The 12,134-nt window shown below is 43.0% G+C and overlaps 1 protein-coding gene across 1 annotated transcript in view; it reads left to right on the top strand.

Annotated features, from left to right (window-relative positions):
• The window catches only part of MINDY4 (MINDY lysine 48 deubiquitinase 4), a 76,333-nt gene that overhangs the window by 51,450 nt on the left and 12,749 nt on the right, over window positions 1-12,134 (top strand). Inside the window, exons 14-15 of the mRNA XM_059838707.1 lie at window positions 1,070-1,133; window positions 3,770-3,931. Of these exons, the coding sequence (XP_059694690.1) occupies window positions 1,070-1,133; window positions 3,770-3,931 (226 nt within the window). The remainder of the gene's footprint in view (window positions 1-1,069; window positions 1,134-3,769; window positions 3,932-12,134) is intronic.

Below are 12,134 nucleotides of genomic sequence, written 5' to 3'. Positions count from 1 at the left end.
TGGGAATGAGGAGCCTGGATGTGTGTAGAATAACTAAGTTTTAATTGATCATTATTCAGGCATTCTCTCCACCTCAGTAGCAATATCAAAATAAGGATGGAGTCAAACCAATTGAGATCAGCATATTTTATACTGAAGGAAAATAGCTTTTTTATGACCCATAGAATTAATCAGTGGGTTTTATTGCCACAACTCTCTCAGAACATAGTACATTGATTTTCCACAAACCTAGATTAAACATTTATTCATGTGTAAAATAATGTTTGCAATTCCATTTTATCTGTGGGATAAAAAATGATCACAGTTACAACCTTTATGATTTAGGCCATCAACCAATCACTAATTCAGTAATTCCAGGAGTTATGAGATAATGAACTTAGTTTGGGGACACATTACTCCATAATTATGGGCAATGCAGTTTCACAGACTTTTCTCTTTGGGGTCACAACGTAGAATTAGGGGCCACACAGCACCATTATAAATGTGTACACCTCGAGAGTTTGGGTTTTTTTCCTTTCTTTTTTTTCATGGACAGTGTAGTGCGTAGATTTTATGGATATATTACAAGTATTTATTATAGGAATAGCAAATAGCAGATCTTATCTGAGTGCTGGAATGTGTTGCTCAGGTGCTTTGTGGAGTCTGTCTCCTTAGAGAGATTCAGAAACCATCCAGATGTGGACCTGGGAAATTTGCTTCAGGTACGAGAGGTGAGGTGGACAAAGGGACCTCCAGAGGTCCCTTCCAGCCTCACCCATTCTGTGATTCTGTCACACAAACAGTGCAGCAATTCTAAAATTCTAGCTAGTGGTGACAATGTCTTCTTTTCTCCTCTACAACTGTTTCCTTCAAGCTCTACCAAACTTCTCCTTCCCACAGGTTTAGTTGAGGTTTAATTTTTTTTTTTTTTTTTGCCATGTAAGAAATCACCCTGAAAGGACTCATAAAATACAGGGCTATATTTATGGTTGGGAAACAGTTTGGTTTTGGTTTTCATTAAGATTTAGAGATGAAAAGAAGCAATTGTATTGACATTTGATTGGTTTTAAATTTGTGTTTTCCTCTGCAGGGTGCGCAATGACTTTGACGTGCTCACCAACCGCCTGATTGGCAGCCATGGCTACTGCACCCAGGTGAGCTAAAGGTCCAGTTTTGGGCATGTCCTGTGCCTCTGCTGTCAACTGACCTCTGGGAAGAGAAGGATTTCTTATTTTTGAGTCCTAAAGTCATGGAATCACAGAATGGTTTGGGTTGGAAGGGACCTTAAAGCTCATCTTCTTCCAACCCTTCCAACCCTCCACTGTCCCAGCTTGCTCCAAACCCCATGCAGCCTGTTCTTGAACAACTCCAGGGATGGGGATCCACATCCTCTCATGGCAACCTGTGCCAGGGCCTCAGCACCCTCACATTAAAGAATTTCTTCCTAATATCAGCTAAATCTACACTCCTTCAGCTGGAGGCCATTTCCCCTTGTCCCATCACTCCATGCCCTTGGGAAAAGTCCCTCTCCAGCCATTTTGCAGCCCCTTTAGGTATGGGAAAAAAATGATTTATGAAAATAAATTGGTGGAGATTTATGCTATAAAATCTCCATCAATTTCCTTTTGTTTTTTTCCCTAATTCCCATATCCTCAAGAACCTTAATCCTTTTTTTAGTTTTCCTCGTGCTTTGGCGCATTGTTGTCTTTGCTTTCAGAGGTTCTGCTTTGCAGGTTTATTTTTTGGCCTGCATGTGCTTGTACCTGTGTGTCCATGTCCTCACACTCCTCTCATCTTCCTCTCTGGGACTCCTTGGTTGATTTCAGTGCTGAGATATTGCTGTGTTCCCTCCCTGCCCTCCAGAAAGGTGCCTGAGGTTCCATGTCTGATCCTACAGCTCCTCAGTGATTCCAGGATCCCATCCATTGCCCCTGTGGCTGCCAAAGACAAGCTTCATGCTCCTCTCTTGTTGCTAGAGGACTTCTGTACTCTGACCACACAATGGTTCCTCAAGAAGGTGGTAGAACATCAGTGATGGTGAATAAAAGTGCTAAAAATGTCAGTAAAAGCCTGTAAAATCTGGGGAATCCTTCAGGAGAAACACAGGGCTGTAATTGTGGGCAGTATTTTTAAAACCATTTCCAAACCAGCCATACCAGAGTTATTAATGTCTTTGGGCATGGTAATTTACAGTATTTTTTCTGGAAAATTTCTCTCTTTGTTATTTCCCCTCCTGGTTTTAGTCATATTTATTAATAGTGAGCTGGTTCATTGCTACAGCACAGTCTGCTGTTAGCTCTGCTTTCATGCACCCCAGCTGGCCCTGGTGGGATGTTAGCTGAAAAAAATATCCCATATCTCTGTTCTTGAGCTTCAGGCACACTCATATGTGCAAATGCCTCCCACCCTCTCACAGGTATTTAGCCTCTCACATACCCCTGCTTCAGCTGGAGAGGAAAGCATCAGCAATCATCTCTAGGAAATATCAATATCTTAGTGATCAAGGTCCATATGGGTAAATGTTTTACTGAAGGAGATCTGATTTCATCCAGAAATAATCAGTGAGAAAGAATCATAATGTAACAAATCTTGTCCAGCATAGAAATACATCACATACAGAAATGCCATGTAGTACTGGACAGGCTTTGAGTTTATACCATTCATGCTGTACTTTTTATTGTAGAGAAGAGAGGACACCAAAATGTTTCCATTAAAAAAAAAACCCAAAACAGCCCTTACATGAGATGTTTGATAGCTGGATGTGAGAGTAAATAAATTATCACCAGTATTCCTCCAAAGGGATGGAAATTGAAAACTCCTCTAATTTTTGGACTCCATCAAAGCTTTCAATACTGTCCCTCACAGCATCCCGATGCCTTGTGCAGGCTGAGCTAGAGCAGAGACTGGACAGAGCTAAAGAATAAAGTGGGATTTATTAAAACCCTCCATGGATGCACCTTGGGCAGCACCAGAGCCCAGCCAGGGCTGCCCCCAAGATGACCCAAAATGGCCCCAAAATGCACGGCTGGGCACGGGGTCTCTCCCTGGGATCAGCTCTGCTCCATTTGCACCTTGCAGTTCATTGTCCCAGCCCAGCTTTAGCCCAGGCACTCCCACCCTGCTTGTTTTTCTCTCTCCAGCCCACAGGGTTTGTGCTCCTGGGCTGAGATTTGGCTCATTTGTCCTTGGTGCCCAGCTGGAGCAGGAATTGTTTTGTCTCCCTGCTCTGTGCACAGAGCTCACCATGCCCTGATGTGAAGCCCAGACCCACACACTAAAGCAGCACAGAATCTGAAAATATAAAAGCTGAAACCTGAGGCATCAATCCTTTTGGACAAGAAGTCCAACCCACAGCTGGAAAAGGCTTTTCCCCCAGAGGGTTCTGGGCACAGCCCAGGCACCCCAGGGAATGGTCTCAGCCCCAAAGCTGCCAGAGCTCCAGGAGGATTTAGACAAAGCTCTCAGGAACAGGGTGGGATTGTTGGGGTGTCTGTGCAGGACCAGGAGCTGGACTGGATGATCCTTGTGGGTCCCTTCCAACACAGGATATTCTGTGATTTTATAATTTCCTCATTTTACTTTGGGAGACTTTGACTAAAATATCTGGAATCTTTTTATAATAAATTTTAATTGTGACCATAAACCTAAAGCCACTCCATAAATTGGGGTCATGTCCATGTGTAACTTCACATCAATCTTGAATCAGTCTTGTGCTGATCAGCTATTGTTTGGTTTTTGTTTTCTTCTTTTTTTTTTTTTTTTTAATTTATCTTAAACATGTCCCAAACAGGAATTGGTGAACTTGCTGTTGACTGGCAAAGCTGTGTCCAATGTTTTCAACAATGTGATTGAGCTGGACTCTGGGAATGGCAATATCACCATTTTGAAAGGCATCACGAGTCGCAGTGATATTGGTTTGCTGTCCCTCTTTGAGCACTATGATGTCTGTCAGGTATGCTTGCCATTAAAAATTTAATTAAAAAGAAAACTATTTCTTTTAAAATCAGCTTGGAGTAGGTAAAGCAGCAAAAAAATTACTGGCTTGGTTCAGTTTATCTTTTCTGTGCTGTAGTGATGTTTCTGTTACCAGTAAAAAAAAAAATTAAAATAGCTGTAAATGCAATGGGATTGTTCTCTTTAATTCCTTTTGATAGTCATATTTTAATTGTAGTCATTATGAAAATTAAAAGATGGATTAAAACTTTTAAAGGAGTGACAGATATTAATTTACCTCAGGAAAAACCTGTTTAAGGGTTTCACTAGTTCTCCATCTACAGGAGATGGAGGATGGAAGGATGGACATCTTTCCTAAAGACAAGTTGTGTCCTAAACAGCCAACCTTGTGTTTGATCCAGGAATATTATTTGAAATTCTCTTATTTTTGTTAGATAATTTTAGCAGTCCCACTTGCCTTTGCAGCAGCAGCACCCCTATAAAAGTTTGAAAGTGATTACCAAAGGATGTGTTGTTACTGATCTGATATAAATGTGCAACAAAACAAAGCTTGATTTTAACTCCTTCCATGTGGCTGAAGTCAGCTACATCCTCCTGCTACTGGCAAACTACACATGTTGTTATTTTTAATTAACACAGTCATTTACATTATTCACAGGATTACAAAAGGCTTGAATTCAGTCAAGGCACCTTATCAGTGTTCCCAAATCAGATTAATTCAGAACAAGGTGGACTGAAAATAAATAAGCTTCTGTGTCTAGTTCACACTTCTTTTTCTTTTCTATAAACAATGTGACATTTAAACCCTCAGAAAATGGTTATGCACCACTCCAGCATTTTTTCCATTCTCCAGAGAGGAAAATGACTCGAGAGTAGCAAAATGGTAAATGAGGTCAGGGCAGGTAAGAGCTATTTCTTACCCACCTGCCCTCTAAAAATAAAGTAAGTTACCCAGCGATTCCAACACCATTTTCCACTTTTTCTGCAAATTATAAGGTAGAGGGGATCTCTTTCCACTGCTGGGCTCTTACATGGCAGCTGGACTCATGAGCAGGGATCTGTTTTTCCAAGCCAGGGACTTAATCAGTTACAGAAACTCCAGTAGACATAGTTTCCTTTTCTTATTTTTAAGAGTCTACACTGGTTGGGCATCTGCTGCAAATTGTCCTGGTTTTTATTAAGAACATCTGGGTGTTCTCTGCATTTCAGTTCAGAGGCAATGTCTGCTTAGGACTGGGACAAAACTCAGATTCTGGTGGATTTTGGCCCAAAACTGGGGAGTCTCCACTGAGGCTTCTGCCTGAGGGGCCAGATTCTGCTTCCTGTTATAAACTTTGGAGCAGTTCAGGAAAAAGAAATGTCAGTGGCAGTTTGCAGAGGTGGAACTGAGAATAGAATTTGTCTTTCAAAGTGACTCTTTTATTCCTCTCAGCATCCAATTCCAGTGTGGCTCTGAGGCTGCTAACTGAAGCCAGCCATGGAAAAGGACTGTCAGTTTTGGTTGGGTTTATTTTTTGTTTCCAGGAGTAAGAAAATCCTGAGCGTGCTATATGGTGAATCATAGACCCTGGAGTCAGAAAACTCCCTTTAGGGCACATCCAGCCAATCTCTCAGGGGATAACTCAGGATATTTTTGTGTCCTGTTATATAGCAGGGTTTCTTTTCAAAATCTGCATCCATGAAGTTCCTGCCTTTTTGTTCAGATGGCCATTTTTTCATTGATTTTAGTGCATGTAACTGTGATCTTACAGTTCTTCTCATCCATCTCTACTCTAAAACATGAATAAATGCAAATAAAGATTTGCAGGTCCTTGTGCATTTGGAGATTTTCAGTCTTTGGAGTGTTTGGAAATAACTATTAATAAATCAGACTCTTCATTGACTTAGTTTCCTCTAATTATAACTTCACTCCTAATCCAAGCTGCCCCCTGAACAATTGATCCCCATCCTCTGGGCATTTGCAGCTGATGTAAGAGTGCCTCCCTTTTTTATCAGCACATCCTGTCCAAAGCTTGCTTTTATTCCCCTGCTCTAGACTTGTTCCAACTTCCCAACACATTTAGGATGGGATATTTCAGATTCCAGGCTAGATGCAGTGAATCCACACAGAGGAAGGCTTCTCTACCATTTTATCTCATTTTTCTAATATGTGGAGCATTTGTGTGTAATCCACAGCTCCCTTGGTGTGGTTTCTGACTTGCAGATATTGTGAGGGCACTTGAATTAATCCTCAAACTCCAACAGTGGCAAATCCAAAGAAAATGATCCATCCCTTCTTTTCCAGCCTGGGGAATCCCTCAGTTCCCCATCCATTCATCTCCTCCAGTGGATCCTGGCTTATCTTTGCTGATGAGAAAAACGTGTGCCCCCACTAATTTGTCTGGAATTGTTCATGTTCAGTCATCACTCTCAGTCCTGACATATCACCAAGCCCTGTGGAGTTTTTGCAGTGTAATTACTTGCTGCAAATTGTTTCACAATGACAGATGGATCCATTCCATCTGTTTCATGTGCAAATGTTTAGTTTCACAGTGAGATTCTGGATTTTAATGGGGGGGAAAAAAGCCAAAAGCCCAATTCTGCTACTTTTCAGTGGGCAGGTTACACATCTTGGTGTTTCTTTTCTTTGTGCCAAGCAATATAAACTCCATGGGATTTTACACATTTAACTTAGAAGCCCAGATTGAGATTTGAGGTTCCCTGGGATTTATTTAGAGCATGCCAAGCAATAGGAACATTTCCAGATGAAATTGCTGGGGCTTTGCTCTCTCTGCTGAGCTGCAGCATGCAGCAGTTCAGTCTCAGGGCAGCTGAGTGGTTTCTCAGCAGGGACAAGACCTTGGAGAAGGGGATGAGGCACAGGACCAATTTGAGCACTCCTGGCTGAGCAAATCCCTGTTCTTGGGTCAGAGCCTTTGGCCTAAATGCCACATTCAAATAGCAGGTGAAAAGACTTAGACTGATGAAGTTCTGTCTTTCCAAATGTTTTGAGATGTTAAAAGTAGGAAGAGATGGAAGAAGAGGCAACTCATGTTGATGCCAGATCATTAAATAACAGTGAAAAAGGGAAAAATAATCTGCATTCTCAGGTAATAAATTTTAGAGATTATTATCATTCATGACTTGCTAATTCTTTAATAATATTAACAACCAATTAACAAACACCACTGTGCTAATTAACAGGAATAATGATAATAATAACAATAATAAATAGCATTTACCTGCCATTGCCTATTAGCAGATCTGTGCTTTGCAAGAGTGGCAAGTGTCATTTCCACTTTACACAGAGGGGTAATAGGTGAGTGAAAGTCAAAGTAAGCTCCTGGCTGAGCTGGGCTGAGGACAGGTCTGAATCTCTCATTTTAAAGGCAGTGTGGTGCTGGCTGATGAATTTCACCATCCTTCTGAGATGTTTTTTGAAACTGCTTTAGGTATGTGCTGTTGTATGTGAAGAAATGGAGATATTCACAGATATTTGTCTCTTTTGAGCCTTCTCTCTGATTTGTCTTTGTTTTCACCAGTTCTCTCCTGCTTTAAGCTGTTCTGTCAGTCAAATCTCCTGCTGTCTGACCTCCCAAATTCACCCTACTCTGATTCCTGACTGCCCCAGCACTTCAAGGGACCTGGTGCTTTTTAGTTTTTGCTTCTCTGAAAAGGGGGAGGGCATTGACCAAGAAGCTGCACACATTTTCTCTATTTCCTTTCAAAAAGACAGAGCAAAGCAACAGAAACAAACAGAATTTATTCATTCTCATTCCACAGATGGGAAATATTATCTTTGGTCCTTTTGAAGAAACCACTCTGTGCTGTGACAAGGCCTGAATGATGACATTCAGCACACATGCTCTGTCTCCTGGCACCTCACCTGTGTTTTTGCCCTCCTGTAACCTCCTTCCCAGGGAAATGTGTCCCCTAAAAAATCCCTTTTCTCCATCAGATGGGCTGGATTCAAGCCAGGCCATTGGTGGGGTTGTGGAGGGGAAAGTTTGGAAAGAGGGTTTGAACCACCTCCTCTGGGAAACCAACCACAAAAACACACAAGTGCAAAATGGAAACTGATGGTTGGCTCCAACTTTCCATTTATTTTTCAGGAATAGGGGTAAATGTTGTGCCCTGCAGGTGCAGCAGAGGAAGCTGCTACTTCTGTAAGACTTCAGTGAGCATCACTGTGGGCAAAAACGTGGGGTACATTCAAATTTGGCTGAAACAAGGCTGACAAAGCATTGGTCTTTGAGAAAATCTGTTCTTCATTCCTTGTTTTTACATCTCCCTTTCCAGCCTGGCACTGAAATTGTCTTTAATGAAGCCCTATTGTCCTCTGAGTTGTGGCCAGTTGTTTTCCCAGAGGCCAGTCACTGTTGCTGGGCTATTGGCATTGCTTCCCTGTCAACATCCTTCCCAATGAAATAGAATCACAGAGTTTTTATTTAAAAGACAATAAGGATGACAAAGCCCACATGTTTAGAAGAGCTCTGCATGCTTTGCAAACAGGTAAAGCAGAAAATGAAAAGTCAGATATTTCCCACAGGTCTGTATAGATTATAAACACCTGGGTGTGGATCTGCATTTATCCCATCTCACTTTAGGTGCTTTTTAGGATGAAAATTCTCCAGGTAGGAGTTCAGCCAACTCCCTGCATCACTGGTGAATGGGAGGGTCTGAATTTCTCACATTACCCATCTCTTGCTTATTTGATTTTACAGCCAAAGCCCAAGGGCTAACTTGCATCAGAGGGCCTGGAAATCACAGCAGAAGTGTTCTGTGGGCTGAATCCTGCCCTGGCTGTGGCATTGCAGGGATGTCACTCCCTGGAGTGGGCTACAAACTTTGTGTCTGGTGAGGAAATGGCAAAATGCTGGAATCTGAGGGAGGGTCTGAATCTCCCTCCAAATTTCTTCATTTTTTGGGACATCCCAGAAGAGCAGCTGAGTGGGGCAGGGATAAAGAAAAGATCTTGAGGCTGCCTGGCACCCTGAGGTCTCTTTTCCTTTTTACATCTGCTGCTTTTTACACCATGGCAGTATAAGGGAACTTTAATCAGAAGGCAGTGCTTTCCAGGAGTCTCTGCTTTGCTTTGGGAGTCCTAAGATTTAACACACATCTCTTTCTGTTCTCCTTCAGTCATGTGTTTTTTTCTCCCCCCCAGTTCATTATCAGAAAGATTTCCTTTTCTACAAAAAAAAAAAAAAAGAAAAAACTAAAAAAGGATCCAAAGCTGCAGAGAAATTACCTAAGGCTCCCGTGTAGCAGTAGTGTTTGCTGTTATTTTATGAGACTAAAATTATTTTTAATGGATATTATTATTTTATGTGGCTAAAAACTCTTCAATTTCTGCCTCACCTGGTATACTGCATACTCTCAATGTCAGATCTCATAAGCATTAATTTTATTTTCCTCAATCTGATGGAAATCAGGTATTTGGCAGTGGCAGTAACTTCACCCTACAGTGTCCCTTCATTATCTGCAGACACAGCAGTGGTGTGGCTGAGCTGGGTCAGTGGGGTCACTGCTCCCCCAAGGGCTGCTGAAAAGGTGTTTGATTTTACAGCACTGCCCCTGCACTCTGAACACCCCTGGAACTTTCTTCAGTATTCATTCAGGAAAGGTCACTTTGGCTGTGGGGAATAAAACCCTGACAGAACAAACAATGGGCTGTTGCCTGTAACTCTGAAAGCTTGGTGTAATTATCTTTTTGCCTGTCAATCCTACCAGAAATTCCTCAGTTTGGCAGAACCCAGCCCTGGTGGTGGAACCATTACACACTGGGATTTCTTCTCAAATAAACATCTCCAACAGCTGTATTCAGGGAGAGAAACATAGAGCAAGGAATGGTTGGTTATAACTGCAAAATGAATAGTGAAGTCCTACAAGCAAGGGGGTGAAATTATGCTAAGTGATAAACTCCTGGAGAGAAATGCCATCAGATCCTATCCAGTTATCCTGCTTGGTTTTGCTATCACATTCTCTTGTTTGTTTGGTTTTGGGGTTTTTTTTTTTGAATATTCCTGGAAAAGTTGGCCTTGTTCAAGGGACAAATAAGGGCAGAATGGTGAGACACCATCCACTCACTCTGGCAGATCTGCTGGGATAATTCTCCAGCAATAAATTCTTGTCTGTAAGCTGAATTTCACCACTGTGTGAATACACAGAGATACCAGATGGAGAATGAGCCCTTTGAAGGTGCTTGCTTTTGTAAAGTTGATGTTTCCCAAAGATCAGAAGGGTGCTCCTGAAATTTATGAGCATTCTTGAGGGCTTTGTAAGGGAGAGGATCAGGGTTAGGGAAGTCTCCATAGGAATTGGAGAAATGCAGCACAAAAGGACACCTCATTCAGTCCCCTCTTACTTTCCTTTTGCCTGAAAATGAGGAATGAGCCTGCTGGAAAACCAACACTTGAATCGTGATAAGAACACAGCCATTGAGCACTTACTAAAAACAAAAAAAACATAAAAAGGATGCAAGTCACATATCCCTGATTTGCCTTTGGAATTCAGCCCTCCAGATGTAGGGAAGACCCTGGAAAGAAGGGCTCTCAGTCTGCCCTGTTCTCTGCCAGGCTCTTGTTGGGTGACACAGACACTGCTGAGTTTGAGGGCTTTCCTGAGGAGTCAGAACACTGGGTGATCATGCCTGTCCTGTCTTTATTCCAGGTTTTATTCCAGGTTTTATCCAGTATTACAGCCACCAAGCAGGCTGGTCATGCAGCTGAGGAAGCACTCAGGCCACACCAGCTGGAGCAGAGGAACGAGGCCATAATTCCATGTATGGGAAGGGTCAGGAGAGTCAGTCCTGTGGGGAGCTGCTGAGGGAGCTGGGGTGGTGAGCCTGGAGGAAAGGAGGCTCAGGGATGACCTTATTGCCCTCTAAACTCCCTGACAGGAGGTGAGGTGAGGGGAGGGGAGGGTCAGCCTCTTCTCCCAGGGACAGGACAAGAGGGAACGGCCTCAAGCTGCAGCAGGGGAGGGTCAGGCAGGGCATCAGCAGGAATTCCTTCCCTGGAAGTGTGGTCAGACGTTGGAATGGGCTGCCCAGGGAGGTGGTGGAGCCCTCACTCCTGGGAGTGTTGAAGAAACCTCTGGATGTGGCACTCAGTGCTCTGCTCTGGCTGTTGAGGTGATGTTCAGTCAGAGGCTGGGCTCGATGGTCCTGGAGTGTTGGAACTCAGGACATCCCTCTGGGAGTCTGGAGTTGCCAGGACCCCTGCCAGGGGTTCAGAGACCCTGGCACACAGCCCAGAACACCAGTGGGGTCGATTATGAACCGTGGAGCAAATTGCCAGCTTTACATGAAGAGATAAAAGCCACAGCAGTTTAAATAGTGTAAAAATAAAGTACTCGCAGGGTGTAAATGTAGGTTTTGGGATTTTTAATTTAGGGGTTTGGGGGACAAGATGGAGGGTTTTGGGCATGTCCAGCCTTTCTTCTTCTTTACCTCCATCTTCAGTGGTGATGTTGGCACTTTTAGATTGGTTTAGAGTAGAAGCTCACTGTCTAACATAGATGATAGGTGTTGGAAAATAACTGTAAATATTGTACACGTAGTTTGTAGTATATAAAGATAACACTGCCCTGGGGGCAGGCAGAGTGCCCTGGACTGTCCTGGTGAATGGACCTCAGCTGGACAGGGAGAAAATTTTATAGATAAGATACAATAAACAACCTTGAGACCGAGAACTGAAGAGCCCTGACTCCTGCTTCAAGCACCAGGCTGGGAAAAGAGACTTTCCAACTTTTCTTGGGGTCACTCTGACCAGCTAGATAGAGAGACCCCGACACTGGAGGTCCTTTCCAACCCAAATGAGTCAGTGATTCTGCTCCACACGACAGCTGATGCTTGAAGAGGCAGCCAAAGGAATCCTCCCAGTGAGGATTGTCCTCACCTTGTGGCAGGAGCATGGATCCACGTTATATTTTGTACAAAATCTGTTCTGCATCTTGGTGTCAAAGGCAGCAGCTAATCCTCAGCTGGTTAAATTGATGTGACCAAAACAAAGACTTCTCCCTTCTTCTGGGAGAGGAGGATTTGAGCTACAATATTTTTAGACTCTCTGAGTTGTCTCAAAGTTCATGCCCTCTCTGCTTTCTGCAAAGACTGTAATTGAAAACTGCAGTTTTGGAGAATGTTCCTGCAGCCCTCAGTCATCTGAACAGTTTGTCCTGGCTTCAAGGGGATGGTTCATGTGAGTGAGAGCTGGAGTGGA

This window comes from Haemorhous mexicanus, chromosome 1 (assembly GCF_027477595.1).
Source record: "Haemorhous mexicanus isolate bHaeMex1 chromosome 1, bHaeMex1.pri, whole genome shotgun sequence".
Classification (NCBI taxonomy): Eukaryota; Metazoa; Chordata; class Aves; order Passeriformes; family Fringillidae; genus Haemorhous; species Haemorhous mexicanus.
Note: the sequence above shows the minus strand (reverse complement) of the source record. Positions and strands in the feature narration are given on the sequence as shown.